This window comes from Thunnus albacares, chromosome 7 (assembly GCF_914725855.1).
Source record: "Thunnus albacares chromosome 7, fThuAlb1.1, whole genome shotgun sequence".
In the NCBI taxonomy this organism is placed as follows: Eukaryota; Metazoa; Chordata; class Actinopteri; order Scombriformes; family Scombridae; genus Thunnus; species Thunnus albacares.
Window position 1 is genome coordinate 4,641,948 of NC_058112.1, and position 25,538 is coordinate 4,667,485.

Below are 25,538 nucleotides of genomic sequence, written 5' to 3' on the forward strand. Positions count from 1 at the left end.
CTCTAGATTCTGCCAAATCTGTCTACTAGTTGCGTCTTTTTAGCTATTCTACCTCTGCCACCTGACTGTTAGCCACCTTCCTATACCAGAGAGTCAAGGTTTAGTTGTAAGTTGGAACTTGTTTGACAGACTATCAATGTTGCTAGGTAGCCAATACTGCCATGTAATCGTATCACTTCCTCTCAGTAAACTGTCACAAAAAACAGTCCTACTCTCCCTGTGGGTCTTCGGTCCTAAATCCTGTTTCCAGCAATAGTGAATCATGGCAACAAGGAGAGAAGGTATAGAGGGCCAAAGTGAAACTGGAATTTCCTGGTTCTGTTCCAGAAGTAAGAAAACATCATTCAGTTCAAAATCCCACTCACTGTCACTACTCTAAAAACAAAATAGCCTTGGAACAGATGCTTTCTCAACAGCATGTTGTGCAGTTTAGATATGGATCTAGGATACAGTTTTTTGAAAAATTATCTAATATTTATTTGATATGTTTTTAGTGGCCTTTAAAGAAAATCATTTCCCATGAGTAATTTGCAAGCTAATTTGCATTGAGTTAAAGAAGCTAGTGGAACAGAGGATAGCCCACAGAGCAATGTTTACACCACTACATTAGCCTAAACCTGTCCTGAAAATTGTCCTAATCAATCTTTGCCTATAAAGATTTGAAAATTGCTATCTCTGCTGTCTAAAAACCTCTACAGCATTCGCTTATGGGAAATTGTGTTCATCAAAGGCTGCTAAGAAACAGAAATATAGGATGAACAATAATATTGTTTTGGTTGTTTTTCAAAACTTACCATCACTATGTAGGAATGTGAAATGAGCCACATGACATACTGTACTGTCAACTAGCCTATGTTCCAAGGCTGGATTTTTAGTTATTTGCAATGTTACAAATGTCAATGGGATTTTGAATGAGTTCTTAGAGTTATGGTTTCACTTTGGCTCTTTATGGCCCACTGGTGTCTCCTGAGACAATTTTTAGCACACTGTCAATAAAATAGTTTAAACTCATTGTAGCTACTGATTCTCTTAATTACTGGCTAGCTAGCGAGTTGGCATTCTGTCCATTCATTTAAAATAAGAGCATTATTTTATCAAATATTGTGTTAATGTAGAAGTATAAACTTGTCACTTGCACCTTTTTCTGGATCGGGAACAATCATTCTTGAATTTCTGGCCGAAGTAAAACAGGCTTCCTGTACTGATGACGACATATGCAATGACAATACCCGACACCTGTGAAATGTTAATGGCAACATCCACCGGTGGCGTTGATACATGCGACAAACCCACATCACCATTTTCTACATATCCTACAGTACCTTATTGGCTACATATCACAAGTTCAGCATATGCTATGTCCTCTGAGCTGCAGTTCAGAGTTCTAGCATTGACAAAGTTTCATTAATATGACAATGTAAAATTGTCTCAATCTTTTATCTTCATTGAGGTAGGTGCACAAGAACGAACGCTAACTTGTGCTTAAATAAATTCACAATTTTTACACACGCAAAGCTAGCTTATATTATACACTATCTGCTAGCAAACCGCTGGATAGCTTGAATAGCTAAAATAGCTAACATGACTAAAATTAAGCTAAATTAATCTAGCCAGAGTAAACAAAAATAATTAGAAAACAGTTAAAATAAAATATAAAGTAATATACGATGTAATGATATTGTTATTAACTAAACAGATAAACTAGCACATCTGAATTCAAGTTTACGGCGTCTTTTTGGTGAACTGGTCCTTGACTTACCCTGAAAGAAAGGACTCGGGTTTGAAATAAAGCGGGTGTTCAATCTGTCACGCTTGCGCCGTCTATATCCAGTGTGCCGGTGACCCGTGTGATATATATGGTGTGATACCATGGATGTATTGTAAGAGCTGGATACCGGACTAAAAATGGCGCCCAAACAGTCCTATAGAAATTGCTCGCCTGGCCTGGCGTATACGCCAAAAAAGTTTCTAGCTTCCGGGTTTGCTTCCGCGTTGTGCGGCCCACTGAATATGCGCAGTAGTGTTTCCCCCGCGAGCCCCACCCGCGAGTTCCCGCTCGGCCCATAGACTGTATATTGTGATGACGTCACGGATTTTTAAATCGCTTTTCTCGACTCGAGGAAAGTTTTACAAACACAAAACCTCCATGGATCAAAATTTCATAATAGAAAGAGTCATTATTGACATTGTTTGCAGTTCGAGGTATCCTGTCAACAGTTTTACAGGCGTCTCTTTTACAATGGTGGTCTATGGGGAAAATCCTTTTTGGGCCGCAGGGGGATTTTTCGCTGCAATACCGCGAGTGGCCACTGGGAAAAATTGGCTGCAAGGCTGAGCGGCGGCGCCCTATCCAGCTCTTATTATACATCCATGTGTGATACAGGGCCGGGTGATACAGTGAATACAACCATAAGCCATAGTCGTGATTTTGTTGGAGATGTTAAAGAAGACATGACTATACTTTTATTTGATCACGTATTTGCACATGAAGATGAACACTTAGTATGGAGATCTAGGCTACAGTATGGATAACGGAGCCTAATCAGCGGCCATGAGCAGTCTATATGTAGTGGTTGTGCTCCCACCAGTGGTGGAGGAGGATAATGTTACAGCTGTTTCTGCAGAAAAATGGCACCTGTGAGATATTATTACATTATTAGATTGGTAATACTGATGCATCAATTCATAGTCTAAGACGGATTTTACTTCTTTAGTTGGCCGAGGTGGAGCTTTTAATTTCTGCAGGTGCTTAAGTCCTGCCAGGCCTCCTCCAAAAGGCCTACAGATAAATCCGGGGTGTCTTGAGATAATAACTGAGGTAGGAAAGAAAAAAGAAAAAGCCAAAAAAGGCTGGGACCCATTATTGTATGGTAAGTTTTTCAAAATATTTTTAATGAAAAATCTTAATTTGAAATGTAGTAGAGTAGAATTATAAAGTAACATAAAATGGAAATACCCAAGTTCAAGTACCTCAAAATTATACTCAAGTACAGTGCTCGAGTAAATGTACTGATATTTTGCACCACTGACTTGCACCATTTAAAAATTATTTGATTCCACAATGCATTCACACTAAACCTAATCTTTTTATTTTTAAATTCATGTAGTCTCTTTTAAATCTGAAATTAATTGTAAACGTATCCATAATTACGTACAATTCGAATGTTAAACATTTGGGCTCTACCTTAAAATGAGGATTTATCATTGTTTATTGATATATTCACATTTTATAGACCAAATGATTAATTAGTTCATCGTGTTATGATGAAGATGGTAACTTACTTACAACAACAATAAGCACCATCTTTTTAGTGTAACCTCATAGTAAGTTCATAAGTAATGCATCTGCTGTCTCAAACAAAATAAAATACTAAACCAACAGATGGCAGCAAAGGGCTTTTATTAAATCAATGCAGGTTACTGTGGTGCATCCATTGGAGAGTCTAAAAGCGAAACACCTTATCACTTCATACATAAACATCAGTTGTTAATGTGTTTAACTGTATAAATGTGAACAGGGTGTCCCTGGAGAAGAGGGACTAGTTACCAACTAGCTTGGTGTGTATATATATGTGTGTGTGTGTGTGTGTGTGTGTGTGTGTGTGTGTGTGTTGCTCAGTATAAGCATGAATATTGTGTTTTGTTGAACTCTTATTTACGGTAAATTGTTAAATTTACTGAACATTCAGAGTTGTGATATACAGATTTAATAATGCAGAGTAGAGCACAGTTTGAAGATAAATATAAACGTAACACAAACAATACAGTTATTCAGAGTGCAGTATAGTAAGTGCAACACTAAGTCAAACTCCTTTAGATAGAAGGAGTGCAAAGGTCAGATCCATAGAGCCCTTTCAATATGATGAGATTTGGAGCTAAAAAAGAATGGTAAAAGATATAAGAATGAATAAGTAAACTGAGTGAGCTAAGGTTTCAGTTGGGCTGTCCTAAACACAGAAAGATCTGTCGACCACTATGAAGTCAGGAAGGAGATGAGTCCATGTTTGACCTGCAGGTAAGCAGGTGCAGATCTCTCAACAGCCTGACAGACAAGCACCACAGCTTTCAGTTAAATACAAGCAGGTATGCACATCCAGGAAGTGCAGGAGAGGGGCTTTATGAGATGTAACTCAAATGAACAGGCCATGCCACTTTGCTATTGGCTGACGGACTGAGCGCATCATCAGGCTCCAGTGCTTGTCTTCCAAACTCTTCTCCTTACCCACAGTCAACTGTCCAATCAGACGCTTGGCTGATTTCATAGTCGTTATAGTCTCATATACAGAAACCAAAATTTTACACTGTTCCAGAGGAACCTCTGGCAAGGAGAACATGACAACCTCATTGAAGACAGTCATCATGCAGCGGGCCACTGCAGAGGTTTTCTGGTACCTCAACTTGCACTGGTTGCACTGCACGCTGATCCTGGCATACATGGCTGTACAACACAGAGAAGGCAAATTAGGAACTGTATGTTATAAGGATATGACAGCGTTTTTTTGTGTATAGGTGTTTGTTATTTACCTGCATCTGAGCGTATGTCAGTGAGGACCGTTCTGACCTTTAGCAGTCCAACCTCAAGCCTCTGAGAAGTGGGAAGAAACTTCAATGACAGAAGCACTTCTCCTACAAGATCCTGTCACAACAGTGAGAGAATCAACACTTCAGCATAATGTACACTGACGTGCATATGTACAATAAGAAAATATTAAACCAGTTTTTAAAAAATGGTGACATTGTTGCAGGCCCATAGGAAACACAAACTACAACATGAAAAGACAAAAAAGGAATATAAAATAAAAGGGGTATAAAGAAAACATTAAATACATAATTGCTGTCACTTATAATTCAACAAAAGGTTCCTCCTCTTAGGAGTTAGAATCAAGTGTATCAGAGCTGCAATTGTTTGTCTATAAATTAGTAATTAATCTGCAACAATTTTGATAATTGATTGCTCGTTGGAGTTGTTTATCAGTAAAAAAAAACAACAAAAACTCAAGCTGTCTCTGTTTTCAGCTTCTACAATGCGAGAATTTGCTGTTTTTCTCTGATTTATATTAGTGCCAACTGAATATCTTTGGGTGTTGGTCTGTTGGTCGGACAAAACAAGACATTTGAAGACATCTTGGGCTCTAGGAATCTGGGATGGACAATCTAAGGATTAATAGATTAAGCGAGAAAATGATCAGTAATTGCAGCCCTAAAGTGTATAATCCATTTTTTGTAGTCCAGTTTTTGTGGTTAAGGATAAAAAAATCATAATTGTTTAATGACTCAAATTGTACGTATATATATACACATTTGGGAAACAAAGAAATTGAGATCATATTAGTGTATTACTTTGTGTCATACATGGAAAGAAGAATATGTGTATGTATATGGCATTCCTTAACTCACTTCTATTTCAATCTAAAAGTGAGAGAAACATTCCTATTTGATTGCACATGTGTGTGTGTGTTTGTATAAATGATGGTACAGGTGCAAATCTTTCTGCAGTATGTGTGTGTTCATGTTCTACTGCACCTTCTGGGGTGTCTGCAGATCTTCTTGTAGCTCCAGAGGGTAGGAGATGTTGAGGTGCCCTATAGGAACCCTCACCTCTCCCAACACTGTGTGTCTGGAGAATTTATCAAAGTCCCTCACCTGAGACACACACACAGACATATGACGGACAGACAGTTTATTTAAAGAATAACACACACAAAAACACACATGTTCCTCTGCTTAGGTCGTGTTTCTTCAACTGTGTTGTGTGTGTTAAACATGACTATCCTGGCTATAATATAAAGTATCCAATACGTATCTTAGAGCAATGTATGTAGGGCAGAATGACAGTAGCACTGTTTCTTTGACATGGTGATAAGACAGCTAAGATGTAATCAACATATAATTTTATTCATTGTAGACTTGGGAGTGTATTATTAGTTTAAGTTTTTAGATCAGTTGTACAGTGTCACAGCTAACTTAGTGTCATCTGCTTAATTAGTATTCAGACCTACTGACTAATGCACAAAACAAATTTTAAGTCTCTGGCTCCTAGCAGATTGTATTTCACCCAAGTGCAAGTAAACTACTTGCAGAACTGTGATATTGGGTTGTAAAATAAAGTATCTCTTTTCAGTCTGGCCCCCAACCTACTATAATTTAAGAGATACTGAGAGTGTGACATGTGTGTGCTGCATGACCTCCATCCTGAGGTTGATGTGATGAAGCTCCTTATCCTCGCACAGAACACAGCTGAACTGGTCTCCAAACAAAGGGTTACAGGTGCCTTTCACAATTCGCGTCTGCCACTCCTGCAGCACTGTCCACATCACAGGCGGCATCCCTTCACCCTAAGAGGATCACAGCAGTAATCCATAACACCTTTATACAGTACAAAGACACCGCAGCGAGGTTTTAAATGAGAAACTGAGGGGCAGTGTTGACGTACTTGTGTACAAAGCAACAGGTCTATAGCAGACAAAATCAAGAACTCAGTGCATCTTCAATATGCACGCAAGGTTCGGTAAAATCTTAATGTCATCCGTCTTAATCAGAAGTATATATATTTCCCCCTTTAAGATGCTGCTGATGATTCTTTTGCCCGGAACTTAATTTAATGATGTCACTCATTTGATTGAGCTTTGCAATTGCAAGGTTGAATGAGTTTTACTGACATTTTTGCAGATCAATTACCTCCTCATCCGTACTGCTCTCCACTTCCCCACTGTTTGATCCTGCCCACATGAGTCTTAGCTTGACAAATGGCTGGAGGCTGCGGATCTGGCTTTGTTCCAGTAGCCCCTCCGCCTCCAAGACGGTGACCACCAGAAGGGACTGCAGCCGGTCATAGTAGACGGAGAATCGTATCGATCCATCGACCTGGTATAAGAAGATATAGCGCTGTTGACATTGCTTAAAAACTTGCAGTGTATTTTTCTTTTAGTGTTTAATCCTTTGTTAATCTTAATAGATAAAAGGGAGATTTTCAGACATTTCAGTTAAAATATAACATCTAACAAGGTAGATGTCAGGAATAACAAGTAGCCCACATATCCAAACAAATCCTTAACATGTGCCAGCAGCCAGAAAATGGAAAAATATAATAAATACAAATGTTCAGCACACAGTTTACAATCTGAATACAGTATTTTTAGCCAGGTTAGTGGTCTGTCAGTCTGCCGCTTGGTCCACCACTTTAGTCCTGACTGAAATAACTCAAAAACTACTTGATGGATTGCCATGAAATTTGGTAGAGACATTCATGAAATATCTTTAGGATAAATTACTGTGAAATTTGCTGCAGGTACAGTATGGGTCACTAGAGGATGGATCTTTATAACCTTGGTCTCCCCCTGATTATTCATCTAGCACCATCATCAGGTTAAAATTGTCATCTGCCAAATACTTTTGTTTATGACCAAATACCTGCAAAACTGATGACATTCCCGTCGTCTGTGTTAAGTTATTACATTTTAGAATGTTAAAAAGGTAAACTAAGATGGTGACCCTGTATTACCAACTAAACATCAGCATGTTAGCATTGTCAGTGTGAGTTGGCATGTAGCATGAAGCAGTAAACATGCTGGTGTGCTGATGTTCGCAATAAGCTCAAATGAATACTGTGCCAAGTACAGCCTCACAGAGCTGCTGGCATTGCTGCATTGTTAAGAGAAAAACACCTCATCAATAGTGTCTGCTATGGGAATCCTGTTATATAGTATATGTCCAAAAACTGCATCAGCCTCCCTTACAACACAATGAGTAGGAAATAGGTCTCACAAAGCTTAATGGCCATTTATGATGTACATAAGCCATTTAATGTATGAGACCTATTCCATACTCACTGGGTAAAATATAGTTGTAAGAGAGGCTTAAGTAGTATTTGAAGACAGGAAGTGCATACGCCATTAGATAAAGAGAATTTTAAAAAAGTAATTGGAGATGCAACATTGTCACTTGACAACAAGATTATGCGGCAATGTCTATTACCTTTCTAATATTGGCCTGCTCCCCCATGTCCCCATCTGCCAGGATTGATTCTGAGGAGGGAAACGAGGCCTGAGACAAACAGCGGCTCAGCCTGCAGACCTCCATACCGACATCCACCACCTAGAGAGAGCGCGCGCACACACACACAAACACACACACACACATTACATTTCTATCAGTGGTGTTTTTATTAAGCCTCCAGTTTGGCTTTATTTGACTTGTGACAAGTCTTCTTTGTTTAAACAATGTTCTCATTAATCTTCTGTACATAGACAGTGCTGCTTATTTAGCACATCTCCAAACAAAATAATAGGAACACCTGACAACATATAATCCTTTACAGTCAACCTTTGATTAATATATATGGATGAATAAAACATTTGTGAAGCTGATAATGTTAAATGTTCACTAAAGCTGTCAGAGACCCTGTCCAAACACTGTAATAAACTACTGATTGTTATTAAACTCAGTAGGACTTTTACTGACACATTAGTCATGTGGTAGGAAGGAATCAAGAAAGAAGCCCAATAAAATGTTATTCTCAAACACAGCTCATGTAGGAGAGCATAATATCTACAGAGGTATCTCACTCAACCTGTGGTTAACTCTGTGCACAAAACCAACCTGACTCCTCTTACAGATATTTTAGTAGTAATGTTAAACATATCCATGCCCAGATAGCAATCTACAGTAAACTAAAGGTTTCCTTCAGTATTCAGTAAGCGAGAGGCTCAGTTGACATGTTCTACCTGTAAAAACTAGTGATGCTATGTGAATGTTTGCACAGGAATTAACACAAATTCCTTGGTACAGTCCTGTCATACTTAAAAAACAATCAGGTCTCTGGTAGACCTCCATTGGCATCATCATCATATCATCCACATTTTCCAGGGAGAGTTCCTTGATTCTGTGATTTTTTGCCACTGTCACTGTACTTGAAAATGTCCTACATTTCTCTCCATGCTCAGATTTCCTCTTAAAAATACTTTTAAAATTTGGTCTTTTTCTTTTTCAAATATTCTATATTTTTCCACTAAAATGAAACCACAGAATGCCAAATTATCTTATCACCCTGCTGGTATATAATGTATATAAACCAACCACATTTCAAACTGTGTGCACTTACAATGTATAACTCAAACCAGTCATGCATGTAAAGAGATTAGTACCCACATATAACATTTCAGTTTCATGCATTTGAATTTCAGCTGTTGAATGATTTAATGTCGTGTGGAATTTCTAAGTCACAATTGCATGCACTGGCTTGAAACTGAATGTGAGTAAGATGACCTTTAACTCCAAACTCAGTGTTTCAAAGTCAGTTTTCATAAAGCACAGGGGACTCCCCCCCTCCCCCCTCCTATTAGAAAGGCTAATAATATACAGTTAAGGTGTTGCTTTGAATTCTGGGATTCCTGATACAGTAGGATAGCCACAGAAGACCATGTGGTCACAAACAAATATGTATTATTTGCTATCCACATTCCTCAAATCTAGGCTCACCAGAACTGAAATGGATTTTGCCTCTATTTCCTCTTACCTTAGTACTTGGAGATCCTGAGTAGTGTCTTGCTGTTGTGGACCTGCCAGCTGAGTACAGCGGTTCACTATTCACTACAGTAAAGATCAGACACACATTCTGGTGATCACTCTCTTGGTCAGATACCAAACATCACCCAGTTGCTCTGTACTGTTTGGTATTGTAATCTGAACCCTACTCACCTGTATCTTGCTGAGTGTATGCAGTGTGCTTGTGTGTGCAGCATCTGAAGGCCTGCCAGGCCAAAATGCCCAACGCCAGCAGAAGAAGTGTGATGGAGATGCCCAGGATGCAGTACTTGATTGTGTCTGAGAAGGGCATCTTTAGCTCTCCAGCAGCTGACAGCGGCTCCACAGGGGCAGGAAAGTCCACCAGTGTCACCATGACTCTCTACCTCCATGTGGCCTACACATAGAGCTGCAACACAGGAGTACAGACCATGTGAGGGAACTGTACGGTAGATTATAGAACTTTGAGGTCACATAATAGTCCCTCTAGTAACCACATTGGGGGTTCAGCCATTGGACAGCAATAAACTGTATTCATTTACTGTGAGTGGCAGTAGTGAATTGCAACTAAAGCAGTCATATTAGCTAACAATTGCAAGTTGGCATTAATGATTCAACTTTGCGTACAACTCCTATCCCTGGGCTAGACAGGTCCAAATGGTAGTGAAAGGTAACCTGGGTTAACAATATCCAAGAAATCATGAGAAGTGACATCAGCACACCCAAACACACATCCGGCTCATGTTTATTAACCAGCAGATCTTGTAGATTTAAGCCAAGGAATACCAAAGAAACAAAGGAGAAAAGGACATGGTGAGTGATGGTGGTCTGGATTTCTTTATTATTTAGGAGATTGTGTATTAAGTTTACGACTACATACATCAAGCATCAGGAATTGGTGCCAACTGGCCTGAAATGCAAAAAAAAAAAAATTTGATTGTACATTCAAGGTACAGGAGTTACTTCTGAAATGATCATTAGACCAATGGAAAGTTGATCTACAACAATTTGCTGACTGATCCTTTTTCACAGATGACCTTTTGACATGTCACAAAACGGTCATGCGTAAATAATAAAATGATGATGGCTGAATACCATTTAGCTGCTTTAGTGTCAGGCTCCTGGTATTGTGCATGCTGAGTTCACTGTGACACTGTCATGCCTTACTGGGACACTTGAATATAATAGAGCCATCATTAATGATACTACTAATTTGCGCTTATAGGCAAAAAAAGAGGAGGAAGAAGAAGAATGTAATTAGGCAAAGATATAGGCTATTTTCAACCTTGCAAACTTCTTAAATTGTTTTAAAATGTTCTAATATTTCTTTACCAAAGTTACACACATGGCTGGCGCCCTTAATACCTGTATTCTCACTTAAAAGCCCAGACATGCACAAACATAATGTTGTGTATTAAGATTATGATTAACAGGTGGCTGCTAATTTCTGGGACATACTTCACCAGTTGGATTATTCTTTGAGGTAAAGAAAACTGGTGCAGTTGTGGCCTGGTCAGACAGACATGATTATCTCCTATCAGAAAGAGTTTAGTCAAATAGCTCTTGCCCTGCTAACACTTAATGCAAAACAATTCTACAAAGGTACAGCTAGTATTCATATTAAAACACGAAAAACTTCAGCAATTCAGATATTGTAGTGATACACAAAAGTTAAGAATAGTGGAGTAAACAATGTCACAGCTGAAACCCTTCTGGAGGCCACTATATAGATTTTAAAAGACTTGTGAAGAGAAAAGACAGTTATACTTTATCATAAAGTACATGTGAAGTGGTTATACATAACTATTATCGATAGCTGTAAGCAATTTCATAGACTACCTGTGTAACATTTCTCCTGATTGTCTCTGATAACCTGTTCCATTAGAGTACAGGCCTACTGTTGCCGTTACTTGAATCATGAACTATACATAAATAAATACATTAGACAGAAATAAATATTTACCTTCACTAATGAAAACTCATGCCATCTTTTTCTTCAGGAATGCACACCTTCTGCTGTACTATAAATCCATGTTGTGAGCTCTTAAATTTTCACAGAAACAAAAGAACTTGTGAGAAATTCAAAGTAGCTCCTTATCACATAACTGTTCGTCCTGTTTTGGCACTCTAGGCAAACTCCCTCCCTCTCTCTCGTCTCTCTTCATACATACTCACACACACCCAGCACATGACTTCCTGTACACCATTCTGGGCAAACTGGTTTGATAACATTTACATGACATTTCAGGGAGCTTGACATGGCCATATCTCCAGCTCTCTTCTTCTTAAAGATTCCTCTGCAGGTCTGCTAGCTGAGCGTTCAGGTCAGACAACTTCTACAAACAAACTACTGGGGGATTAAAGCATTATGTCAAATCATTGCACCTGGGCTGGTGATAAGCCGTGCCCCTGCGATCGCCCCCAGGTACCACAGGGACTGCTTGTTGTTTCTGTACACCTCAGTCAACATGTCTACTGCACTTTCAAGTCAATATTATATCCAATAAATTCACGTGGTTAGCTGTTAAATACACTTTCATGTTCGACTTCAGCTGTGCCTTGTGATAAAGGAGCTGTTATCATGTAACTGTAGCCAAACCAGCTACAGGTGCAGTAAACGGACAATGATAAGACACACTCTCACCTCGCTTTAATTGTAACGTGCCACTGACACAAGATCATGTTTTCACATGACTTTTGTCCAAAAAGCTTTTCATTGTCATCATTATCTTGCAGGTTTGTCACCAATTATTTTGTAGAACTGCCTGCTGACAGAGAGGCATACAAAGGGAGACAAACAAATAAGAGCATGCTGTTGAGTCACCTTGCTGAAAGATAAATCATTAGATAACCCTAACTTGACATTCCAAGAATGAGGAAGAAAACCATTTTGGCAAAACTTCCTGGTTTCCTTGTTTGACACTGTTGGTCTGCTAGGCTCACTTACTCACATACCAAGCAATTAACAAGAGGGCACAGGCATACTAATGGCTCCATGAGGTTATACTGAAGGACGGCAATGTCTGTACAAAATCATTTTTTTGACATTTCATTCAAAACCACAAATGTCAACCTCATCATGGCCCTAGAGGACAACTCGGGTCTACATAGGTACTATGAATGACTGTAGAAAATGTTGTACCATTCCATCAAGTAGATGTTGAGATGTTTCACTGCATCTTGTGATGCACCTGGATACATCATCAGTGATGTTACCTGGGGTCATTGGGTGTTTTGAGTCTTTCAACAATCAGAAACCCTCGACCAGGCGAGCCAGTTGGGGCTGACCAAGCCCAAGCTTGTGTCCAGGTAGTTTACTCCATCCACCCCTCTCCTCTCCTGATCCACAGCCACCTTGATGCAAACTTGATTACATCACTTCAGTATCTTTGAACTCCACCGCTTGCTTCCATCTTGTCCAGGCTCCCTGCTGCTGCATTCCAACCATCCTGCTGGCTCACTCCTCCTCAACTGATGCTTGCACCTCATCCTAGATCCACGACCTCTTGTCCTTTTCCTGCGCCTTGTTGCAGTGAAATGGTAGGCTGCTACCCAGGCCAGCCCTTCCATGAGACACTGAGCCCATCAGCACCCTGTGCCTTAGCTGTGACTCAGCGACATCCACGGCCTCTGCTGCCCTCCACTTCCATCCTGTCCTGACCTCAATGCCAGCCTGAGAAACTTTTGGGTCGCAGGACTCTCAGTATTGCAGAACCTCCCTAGTACGGGTCACCATGAATTCAGGCTGCTGATGGTGAGCTTCTGCTTGTTGTTCTGCTTGTATAGGGCAATGCTGCTCAGACTCCATGGTAGTCCCTGCCACTTCCGTAGCAACCTGCTAACCCTCCTCTCAAAGTCCTCTGCCCATAAGTTAAAAATGGGATTTGATTATAGCGCTAAATGAAAAGTCATTATATTGCATCCTCTGGGCAACATGGTTATCTGTGTCAAATTTCATGACAATCCATCCAATAGCTTTTGAGATATTTCACTAAAAGACCCAAATGTCAACCTCATGCTGGTGCCAGAGGAAAAGCTATAGAATCACCAAAATCAGTAGGCTTCATCATTTTGGGTCCATGTATCTGTAAAAAAATTCATCATGATCATATAGTTCACGGAAACATCAACCACATGACAGAAAACTTGTATCGTGTCATAACAGAACTCGTCTAATAGAAGACATGCTTATAGACAGTCAAACTTTTATTATGGTTTTATAACAATATGCTAAAATCAAACACTATAAACAGTAATAATCTCAAAAATATGTAAAACATTTCTAAACTAACTGTCCTTTAACTTTGCTCATACATTTTCCAGCAACAGCAGTGTAAGTTAGTGCAAACATGGTAAATTAATGGAGTTTAGTACAGTAAAACATTATATTCTTAGTTTGTGGTGTAAACTGTAGGAAGAGCTCACTGCAGATGAGTCACTTAACTTTTGTACATCCTTACACAAACTTGACATACTGTACATATGATACTCTACTGACTGACAGGTAAGGTAAAAGAGAGCAATCAGACCACTTAAGTAAATTTCAATATTCTAGAGAGTTTAACCATACATCTTTAACAGTTTGCAATTTAAAAGTAACTTTCTAGTGTTTGAGGTGGAAAGTTGGACCAGAGGAAAAAAAATCTATATGTATCAACACTGGATTATAAAACTGTTGTTTTAGGGTGATACTCAGTGTGGCAAATGTGTGGCCATGACACCTCCGCTTGGGAATGGTAAGAGATAACTGACCAAAATTTTGCTTAAACTTCAAAATTGATTTAGAACAATCAAAGTACAACACAGAGAGGGTTTCCTGTTAAGACCTTTTAACCCAGTCTTGTCTATTTGGCTGGTGTGGTGACTTTGGTGTGCTATCAGATCAATGAAATATAACATTTTATGTTTACATTTGAATGCAGTTCAGATACAGTATACTGTATGTACAGTATGGAATATAAAAAAAACAAGCTGCACACCAAACCCCACCCATCTACTTATGAAAACTTCAACATCATCTTAATTTTACCCATTGCTCTCCTATAATCAGGTTTTATTTAGGTGGAATGTGCAAGCTTTTTCCTATAAGATAGAGCTAGATTTAGATTTAACACTGTGCGGTCTGAGTCATTGATGCACTCATCTTTGCATAGCTGAAGTTAATCATAACTGACTAAATCATCATTAAGGTCAGTCAATAGAGCTCATAATCATTCTACTCATTACTGTGGTGATCAGGGTCACCAAGGTAATGGCTCTCCCGTAAAGTTCAGAAATGACCCATGATCCTTCTCAGTCAGTCCACCAATCACAGATAAGATGGATGAAACGCTCTCCTCTGAACTCAGTGGAGCCTGGAAAGAGATGGATAAAAACAAATTTTTCTATTCAGAAACACTCCAAAGAAACATTAACATAATGATTACTATACATATCACTCAGGACACCTGAATGTGCAAAAGCTTTTGAATGTTTGGAGTTTAAAACACCATTCATTCTAAACATCATGTTTTAACAGCTGACACATTTTAGTCAAATTAATTCTCTGGAATATTTTTCTCACTAGTGTAGATTAAAAAAAGGCTTGAGTGTATTCACAGAAAGTTAATTTTACTCGGAGTAGGCCTTTACCTCAGACCCCCCCATGTCAGTGCGGACCCAGCCAGGATGTATAGCCATACAGAGAATCCCATCAGGCTCCAGGTCTACAGCCATACAGCGACTCACCATGTTTAGGGCACTCTGAGAAGGCAAGCAGAAACAAGATAGGATGCAGCACAATGCAAAACTCAACACACTAGTGTGCAATATAAACCCAACACCGCAGCATGTGATCAGTGGGGATCCAGCATTTCCCTGAAATCCATTGTTGCAAAAATGTTTAATCAGAAGAGATGCTTATGACTTTCATTTACCAGGACACAAACACAATATCCAACCATTTGAAACAGCCTGACCTCCCTTTCTGTATCAGAACCTACCTCGCATGCCTTAACAATCTTGTCCTTTACTTTATTAACTGATATGACACATCATTCATCGTCAGGTGATAACGATACCTTGGACGTCCTGTAGGGGTACCATTTGAAGTTGTTGGCCCTCTCCCCCCAGTTGAGTTCCACAGAGCCCAGCAGAGAGGTCATGTTAATGACGGCTGCTCTCTGGATACCCATGCTTCCTGCACCACCTGGTCCTCCTCTGGATGCAGCTCGCTTCAACAGAGGCAGGAAGGCCTGACAGAAGCAGAATAACCCACATCACAGTTGAGGATTTCAAGAGATGCAGCTCCAATCAATATGTTTAAAAAGATTATTACATTAGTTTTTCATTAACATTTTGTGACAATTATTAGTGATGGTGTCTGGTTAATAACACATAATCATTTAATGTTTTAATATATGAAATCAACATTATTGACCTTACTAGACATGCACAGAACATAACACTGTAAATAAATATAACACAGAGCTGCAAACTAGACACTTTAAAGAAAAAAAGTGTTAATACTTCATCAAATCTTGCAATTTAGACAAAGGCTAGAATATTCCTATTGAGAGTAAAACATTTCAAACTGTATGTGAGGAACAGTGTTGCCCTCTGGTGGCAGCATTCCCACCTCAGAGAGAAATGGTCTGCATTCACAGCAGTACTAACGAGGTGATTACTTAAACGCAAAATATGTAATTTCAGCTGCTAAGAGTCTCTCAATCAAAACAATAACAAAAGACGGAGTGTGATGACGGTGTGAAGTAGCATGGGAACATGGGCAGTGTTATCTTCATTGTTATACAACCAGCTTCTCTGGGATAGGATTACTCCAGTATTCATTGTTGAGGATGTTTTAACCAGGAACCGAATTATCCACAGAGGTCTCCTCCTCTCCAGAACAAACAGACACGGTGATTGAAACAGGTAAAAACAGTGAATAAAGCAGTTTCATGTAAAAAAAAAAAAAAAAAATTGGTGTTTCTCTGATGCTGTTCGGCAGAAAGAGGAATGTCCGGTAGGGGCTGCTAGCTGAGCTGCTGCTAACGTTTGCTAAGCTTGTTTCTCTGCTAACTTAAGATACAGACGTTCAGCAGGTCTTTACCAGGAGCTGAATTATCCACAGAGGTCTCCTCCTCTCCAAAACAAATGTACACAGGGATTAAAACCGGTAAAAACACTAAATAAGGCAGTGTCACTTAAAAATTTTTTGATTTTTTTTAAATCAGTGTTTCTCTGACACTGTTTGGCAGAAAGAGGACGTCTGGGAAGGGCTGTTAGGTGAGCTGCTGCTAACGTTTGCTCAGCTTGTTTCATTGATAATTTAAGATCCAGACGTCTGATGACTAGAATCCTTCATCCGATTAAAAGATACAGTTAAAAACAACAAAGATCTAAAAAGTTTTTCTTAAAAATGTGACTTAAAACTGAATAAAAGTCAATTTATGACAGTTTGTGGCGGGCAAACACAACGGCAATGTTTTATCTTGTATGCCTATACACTTTGGTAGAAGGGGAATGACGCTACTGACAGGCGACCAAATGAACCGGACCATTATCTTGATTTAAATTGCTGATTTCACTGGGTTTGAAAACATTTGAGATAATGTAAGTACACAACTTAACAAAATATCAAAAAATAATAAACATAGGTCTGGTTGTTTTTAGACATTTTAATGCAGAATAGTTATATATTATAGCTTGAACACTGCAAGGATTTGATTTGAGACAACCCTCGTGGTACTGATTTTCTTCAAGCAGATGCACCATCTTATCAGCACTGTTAATGACACAAAAAGTAAAAACAGCTGGAGATTAAATCCAAAGACTATGTGCTGTATCATCAGGCTTGTATCATATTAATGAACACAGTGTATGGGTTGCCTGAATCTGTAATGTTTTTGTTTTGTTTTGTTTGTTTGACTGATGAAATACATGACAAATGATTACAAAAACAATATTCAATAAGGTAACAACAGATATCTGGATATGACAGCTCTGGCCAAAAAGGGGGATTGTTTCAAAGCATCTTTATGGCAAGATAAAAGGGTTGTCAGGAAGACCCACTTTGCTCTCCTGTTTATGTATTGTCTTTGCATTTTAGTAAAATGTGTTAATTCATATGAAGCACAAGATATTCCAAAGTCCCAGTCCATAGAGAGCATTGCAATGGCAAGTTTCTGCTTTATGTGATTTATTAAGCTCTATGTCAGCAGGCATCTGCCCTGCTGACATGTTTTTGATCAGGTCCCTAAATTTCTACCAGCTCAGGGTGCTGCTCTGCAGTCCACCATGCACTCTGAGGCCGAGTGAAACCAGACTTTTAATTAATATTTATGAAATGCAGTCTGCCCTGGGCTAGGGGGGTTTGTGTAACTTCTGTTCACCAAGGTCATTTTTTTGTTTTAGTTGCAGCATTCAGAAAATGAGCTACTCACTGGTCCTGCTCCTGCTGACTAAATACAAATAAAGGGTGGTTTATTTTCTTTTTTATCTCACTGTCTGGTGAAGTGGGAGCTTCTAAACAAAACTAAGTTGCTGATCTACTACACGCAATTTGACAAGAAGTACACAATTCATGCAGGAAACATTACCTTGGTGATCATCAGAGGAGCCACAGCATTAGTGTGGAAGTTCTCAATCATCTTCTCGGCAGTAACAGTATGAAAGTCAGCCACCACATTGATCCCTGCATTGTTTATCAGGCAGTTCAGACCCTCTTCTTGTACCAGCTGCTGCACCTCTTCTGCAGACTTCTCTATGCTCTCCTGGCTCACTACATCTGATAGAGAGACATATCAACACTGCAAATCACCAGAACCAAACAAAAACTAATCAAAACAGAAGAAAATACAATCTGAATATTATTAGAAGGGGAAAAATAATAAATAAATGACTTAATGCTTTCAATTTAACTTCAAATATCTCTGGTGTGTGCAGGATGTGTACTGTTTGAATATGTGTGATGTTTGAGGCCGACGTGTGTAAGACGGAATGTGCAAGTAAATATACATATTGGAGTTTTTTGTTTATTGCCAATAAACATGTCTGAATAACACCATGAGGGATGTCTCATGTTAATAACCAGACATAAAAATGAAATGATTCATTTGCCACAGTAACACACAGGCCTGTGTGTTGTCTAGCGTGAGTTTTGTGTCTATGTTGGTTTTTCAACCATTCACTATCTGTAAACACACACCAACCGTTCTTCTTCTGAGTCTTACCCATAGTGATTATGTGGATATTGGGATATTTCTCTGCCAGTTCCTGAAGTTTCTGTGAATGAAAAGCACAGCTCTGGTCATTGTTCACTGACAAATATCCAGTTATGGAACAATGGCGCCATCTGGTGTGATGGCTGCAAACGTTTAACTTTATTTCACTACTTAATGCTCCTTCACACGTTATCAATGTCGACTTACTGTCGTCATGACCCTTTAACAACCATGTTAAATGCACTACATGCGGTAACTGCGGGACAGTTGGCTTTTCAGGACACTTCAGGTGGTCGGTGTTTACCTGCGCGCTGGCGGGGTTTCTGGTCGTGGCTATAATCTTACCGGGTGACACTCCTCCAGTCGCCAGGGTGTCGACTATCTGCAGACCGAGACCCCGGCTGGCTCCCGTTACTAGCACCGAGCCGCAGTTTTTAAAATTCATGGCACCACTCATCATTAATGTGAGCTCTAACTAGTTGCTGCACTCGACGTCCGGTGGGTGAACTTTCCTCCTAGCTAATTCTCGTGACAGGGCTTTGCCAAATCCCTAGGGATCTTCCGACAGGCTTTTTTTCCCCTAGGATGGCAAAGTCATGACCCGCCCTACTCTGCCTCTGATTGGCTAGTACTCGTTACCTTCATTTATTGGATGGATTAGGTTTAGGAATGAGGAGTGAGATTGATTAGGGATAGGGTAAGAATATCAGGATAAGCCAATCAGAGGCAGAGTAGGGCGGGTCATGACTTCACCATCCTAGGAAAAAAAATATCTCCTCCGGTAGGTGGGAGGATTGCTCCACTTCACCAAGCCGAGCCAAAAACCGCCAGGCGATGGAGATAGTTCAACAGAGCACTGCTTCAACGACGCAGGCTGCATACAGCTGGGAAACTGAAGAAGAGTTGTTAACACTACTACGTCTTACAATAAATTTGCAATAATTTGGCGTAAATCACCACACCGTACAGTAGAAATGCCCAGAATTGAGTAATAGGGAGATAGCATCGAGGTGTCATGGACGTTCATGGCTGTGCACCTCGAGGTTCATCAGCACATAGCTGTGTTTGCAACCAACTCTTCTTTGCCGAGACTCTTTGGTCAGAATGATTTCCAGGTCCTATTGAAAAAGTGATAGTCCATCTGTTTTGTTCTGGGTTCAGATCAGGAATTACTGTGAAAAAAATAGTTTTATATATTAAGGTTAAAATCAAACAAATGACATAAAAACGCACAAAATGTTGAGAGAGGAAAGACCCAAAAGGTTTTATGAAATACCTCTACCTAAAAAAGTTATTCATTATTTATTTTCATGTTTTGTTATAGTGTAAGTTACTATTCTCAAAAAAAGAAAGATATGGCAGTGACATAGGCAGCACTGCAGCAGGTTAGACCTTCAGCTGCTGTTATATAACAATTAAGAAAGGCTATATGTTGTCTGTGACATGTGACAATGCTTATTTAATCAGTAAAATCATATACTTTTTTTTCACCTAATGTTTTTGTATTTTTCCATTCTATTTTTCATCTTTATGAATACTAAATTTTATAAAGTAGAGAGAGTGTGCTGTGTTTTGGGTTCTGCATTCAGTCAGTTTTCAAATATTGAAGTAAAGATGGAGGTGCAGAGATAAGGGTGACAGCACAGCTGAAGGAGCTTATGCAGTCAGAGCACACAGATGGTTTCCCTGGCAGCCTCGTGAGTGCAGATTTTCTTAAAGCTTCTGGTGCTTGGGAACAGCAGATATCCCTGGTCTGCTCCAGGTCAGTTAATTTGGAATTTGGCTCCTATGCCTCCATTTACAGACACATTACTTTGGCACATAGCGCACAGTGCAAATGATGGGTTGGTAGAGGTACAATGTGTGGTGCAGAGCTGCGCTCCTGAAGCTAGTGGATGTTCACTGGCCTTCCTAGGCACACACAATAGTGATGTATTGTCTTCACATAAGCAATCAGTTCATGGCTCGGACTGCTGCTGGTCTCTCCAGTAATCAATGCAGAGGGACAGTAGACATACAGAACATGGTGTCTCTATTTTGCCAGTTCTGCCAAACTTTTAATTTACCTACTCAACAAAATCACATAATGAATGTGGTGCCCATGTCTACCAGAGTTCATTTTACATCAGCTGCCTCTGAGATATATTAACTCCAGGAATGAACAAACAGTCCAAAGTCCATCATCTCCAAATTTTGAAAAAAACAAAACAACACTTTTTAACTCAAGAAAAAATCATGCAGTAACAAATCAGGAACACTCACAGTTTTCTCATCTAATCTAATTTATCAAGTGACACACGGTGCACAAACAACATGACAGGAAAGAAGACACAGTGACATTTGTAGTAAACGCCCTGGATTTGAACACAAGATGGCATGTCATACAGCCTCATGACCAGCCTGTGGATGTTTGATTCAGTAACACCATAAAACAACCTCCATGTAACACACTTGTCCAAATATTAACCAAACAACCAAACAAAAGGGCACAGATTGAATCCAACATACAACAATAAAATGAAAATAACTTATTCCTATTCCTCGGTGTAATGAAATCTTACAATTTAATGTGCAATTTAATCAACCATAGATTTTCCTGGTGGCCATCCCTCATATCCTTTTGCATGTGTGCCTTTCCACTTGAACAATAGTTGTGGTCAAGCAAAATCAGCTGACTGAAGATTAATAAACATTACACACACTCTGTGGCTGTGTAATGTTCAACCAGGACGAGAGACAGGATGTTTTCCTGCAACTGAAAATGGCAATACTGTATTGATCATCTTATAGTAGGCTACTTCCTTTCCCTGTATCCCTTAAGGATCCTCTTTCATATGTTCTTCCTGACCCATCTACATTGGCTTGGTGGAATAAACATTAACAGGCCACTGGGACTCTGTCAACAGCCCTAGGAAATTATAAAAAATGATAAAGATCATCATCATGCAAGCCAATGAAAGGTCATTCATTTCTGCAGCTACTTCAGTGTTTTGGATTTCCAATACAGTGCTCTCAAAGAAAACTGTAGTGCTCAGGCTTAAGAGGACAGGCTAATATGACTCTGGGTCACTGTCACTTTATGTAGAAGATTTTGTCACTCCACATTAAGCATCTGCCTTAATTGTTTTAATCAATTTTACAGCCCTTGCATAAGAAAGGCCCATAATTAAGAATGGCACACAGGAGAAGAGGCAGAATTTAAATAAATAGTTCAAGATTTTCGGAAAAATCCTTATTCCTTTTCTTGCTGACAGCTGAAAGAGAAGATTGCTACCACTCTTATATTTGTCCATTAAATATGAAGCCACAACCAGGAGATGGTTTGCTTAGCTTAGCATAAAGACTGGAGCCAAGAGATAGATAGCTGACACATAAAACCACAACTTGTTATTTTTACTCTTCAGTTTTTGTATGAATTAGAGATAAAACCTGTTAAATAGTGAGCTTTAGTGGTGCTGGTGGGAGGCTTAAGTGTGAGTTTCAGTGAGTCATGGCAGCTCAGCAGAGAACTAGACTTATTGTGATGAAGTGAGCAGTGAGCTGGAAGAGACAATTCTCATGGTGACGAGCAGACGTCATTTGACCAACATGCTATTTATAATAATTTGAGTCCTTCAGACCGGATGTGGGATGAATTTCCTCCTGAGAAATCTGCTGTTTAATCAAGAGGAGTTGTAATGAATTGTTATAGATTTTTTTTTTCCTGTGGTGTCCCGATCAGTCAAGCCTGTTACAGTACAAGTTTGCTTTTGAGTTACAGCTAATAAGTATTATGCTGTGATGTATGTTTATGTATGTGCATGCACATGCCTGTGTTCAGCCTGAGGTACCTGGATGTATGGGATACACAAGAATCTAGGTTGGAACATCCATTTTCAATCACTTATTTAATTCACATGAGCTATATTTAAAGAGATCATAAATAAAACAGGGTTCCTTTCATCAATGAATAAATCATGGCCGTTATCCTCTTATATTCATATTCTCTTCTCTCTTTCTCTCCTAGTTGACTGCTTCCAGCCTTTATCACGTTGGTTTATCACAGTGAGCTAGATGTATGATTGAATGTGTTTACATGCACAACATTATCCTTGTAGTTTTTTGTTCTACTCTGTTGTTCACTTATTGAGTTTGCTCATGTGAACACTGCTTACAATAACGTGAATAAGTGCTTGACCCCCATTGTTTGCATCCCGAACATGACACGAGCTTCAATACTGCTCAGTGTGTTGAGAGAAACTCAATTTGCCAGACGTAAAAAGGTGCAAATCAGTAAACAGCATGTCAGTGGAAAAAGAAATCCCCCTAAAACTAACTGATGAATTCCATTTCAAGAATTTATATTATGCTTATGCCCCAAATGCAGTTAGCATTTTTAAAAACTCTTTCTCAAAGTGAGAAACTGAGGAAATAACTGAAGTGTGTAATTTCATTGGGGTGTTTGATGCAACACCCCAATTATCATCTACTGTATAGAACAGCTTGATTTAAAAAAAACATGAGGGTCCACAAAGTGTCCCAGATGCATTCCCTGCATCTTCCTGGAGAACAGAAACATGACAAAACTTGTTTTTTCCCCTGTGCTTTCAACTGCATCTCATGGTCTTTGTGATGACCACAGCCACACATGGTAATATTGACCCAATTCACACTCTCCCACCTCATTAGTTTGCTTTCCTACAGTTTCATTTCATTTGCAGTCAGCCACACCCAAACAATTAACACTAAACAGTTTGGTTGATTTGGAATCTATTTATTCACACTTAACCTTACATTGTTTTATATGGAGTGTAAACATTTTAACACTGTAGGGTTACACAGGCACTTTTCTGTCATATTAATCATTTGTTGCTTTGTCTTTGAGTTACCGTGGTTTTTTGGGGGCGTCCTTCCTGGTTTAGCAAAAGGTGTGGCAGAACGTTGAGGGGTCTTAAATACTGGACCCAGCTGATCAGGCCAAACCATGTGCTGCCATGTCATGGGGGGATTTGGGTTTAATTAGTTTTACTTTGTTTAGTTGTAGTAGGTGTCCATATTGTCCTTTGTGTGTTATTTGGTTTGGCCAAGTCTCTGTATATATGTTCTCTTGTGTGTCATTGTGTTAGGTCAGTTTGTTCAGTTCACAGTTTGTTTAGTTGATATTTTAGTTATAGTATAAGCCTAGTTTTGTAATGATTTTTGCATTTTTTGGGTAAATAAAACACTTTTTTTTTTATCTACAACTCCTGTTTCCTCATTTCCTCACTGCTTGGTCCTTAACAGCCTTCATCAATGTCTTGCACTGCAAACTTCATAACTACAAACAAACCCCATCTGCTGATGAAGGCTGTGAGATGCAGTGAATTCTTCTAACGGGTGACAAGCAGCTTTTGGTAATAGACTCAGTCTTATTATTGACTGACCAAACTAGACACTATTTCAACTCCATGTTTGAGTTCAGATGCAGCTACAGTTGAGTTTGAAAGGAGATCATTCATTTACAATTTAATATATACCTGCAGCCGTAAGCTGTAAGTCTTGTATGCACAGTATAATATACAGTACATTATAAAACATAACCAATAGGCAGCAAAGAAAAGAGTATTTATGACAAACATTACATTATTTTATATATTTTAGATAATAATGTATTTGTTATTAGAGCATTAGTTTGTCTTTTGCCTCTTGAACAGATTTAATGCTTAAGATCCAGTCTGTGTTTGAGAACAGTGGGATTTTCAATGTCAAATCTTGTAGCAGAAGGCAGCGCACAGTAAGACTGTTCAGAGATTGTAGATGCTTCTTGCCTTCAGATCATCTTCCTGCAGTCTCATACAGGTTAAAACTCACCCTTGATGGTCTTCCTGAGAAGACAGGAACAAGTGAGATAATTGGTCTGTAGCAGCACGACAGTGTCTCAGGAAGTAAGTGTACCGTACAGAACATGTGCAGATGGTTTCTCTTCTTTTCTGTATGACTGACACAGTATTGCTGGAGAGACACTTATCAAGTGTGGCACTGAGGTATTTACAGTTGTCCAATCTCTAACCAACTGCCTCTTCAGCAAAATGTTTAATTAGATGTGCTTGCTTCCTAACATTTATCAGCAGCTCCTTTTTTTTTTTTAATGATGCAGAGTTGTAAGAAATTATTCCCACACCAATGCACCCACTCCCTTAAGCGCCTTCCCCTGTTTGAAAGTCTGACAACAGCTGAGTCATCGCTGCACTTGAAACAGTAATTAGAGATCTCACATTGTCAAGAAAAAGCAAGATAATAGTGCGTGCACGTTCAAGAGGGAGAAATGTGTTCGTTTTAATCGGGGACACAACACACCTGTGGGTTGGAGTCTTTCTCAGAAAGCAGCTGCAGGTGTTTGTGATGACAGGCTGAGGGAAGGATACAGGTGTGCACACTGGAATGATGTTTTGAATATTGTTGTGTGCAGGTTTATGGATGCTCCACCTAAATGGGTTTGCAGTTCAGAGCAATTGTTAAATTAGACTATATAACTTGTAATAACACATTCTTCCTCTTACAAATGTAAAGTTTAATTCATAAATGAAAACACACTGTTGTTCATTTAAGTCGACTGGGGTTTTGCTGCGTTAGACGTGCGTAAAGATCCCCTCCTTACATGTTGTTTGCAATAATATGTCTAATATTGTTTTTCCAGGATGAACTTCCAAACTAGTTGTGATGTCACAAATTCTGCATGTAGGTTCATGCCTTAAACTCAGATTTTTGATGAGCACAGAAACTTTTCCTCTTCGGCATATGAATGTGAAAACAGCCTTCTAGTGTCAAACTCTACATATACAGTACATCATTGTG

General features: G+C 39.2%; 2 protein-coding genes across 2 annotated transcripts; both read right to left on the minus strand.

Moving 5' to 3' along the window:
- Window positions 1–3,401: 3,401 nt before the first annotated feature.
- syt19 (synaptotagmin XIX) lies at window positions 3,402–11,910 on the minus strand. Its single transcript, XM_044356984.1, has 9 exons — window positions 11,486–11,910; window positions 9,697–9,931; window positions 9,515–9,588; window positions 7,975–8,094; window positions 6,679–6,864; window positions 6,186–6,335; window positions 5,524–5,643; window positions 4,525–4,636; window positions 3,402–4,438 (listed from the first exon to the last, which is right to left on the minus strand). The coding sequence occupies exons 2-9, from the start codon at window positions 9,896–9,898 to the stop codon at window positions 4,131–4,133; spliced, it is 1,272 nt and encodes a 423-aa protein (XP_044212919.1). The 5' UTR covers window positions 9,899–9,931; window positions 11,486–11,910; the 3' UTR covers window positions 3,402–4,130.
- A 1,800-nt stretch (window positions 11,911–13,710) lies between these two features.
- Window positions 13,711–19,324, minus strand: si:dkey-12e7.4 (uncharacterized protein LOC558132 homolog). Its single transcript, XM_044357820.1, has 8 exons — window positions 19,030–19,324; window positions 18,735–18,786; window positions 18,102–18,289; window positions 15,582–15,755; window positions 15,154–15,264; window positions 14,642–14,876; window positions 14,325–14,556; window positions 13,711–14,269 (listed from the first exon to the last, which is right to left on the minus strand). The coding sequence occupies exons 1-6, from the start codon at window positions 19,183–19,185 to the stop codon at window positions 14,763–14,765; spliced, it is 795 nt and encodes a 264-aa protein (XP_044213755.1). The 5' UTR covers window positions 19,186–19,324; the 3' UTR covers window positions 13,711–14,269; window positions 14,325–14,556; window positions 14,642–14,762.
- Between the last annotated feature and the right edge of the window lie 6,214 nt (window positions 19,325–25,538).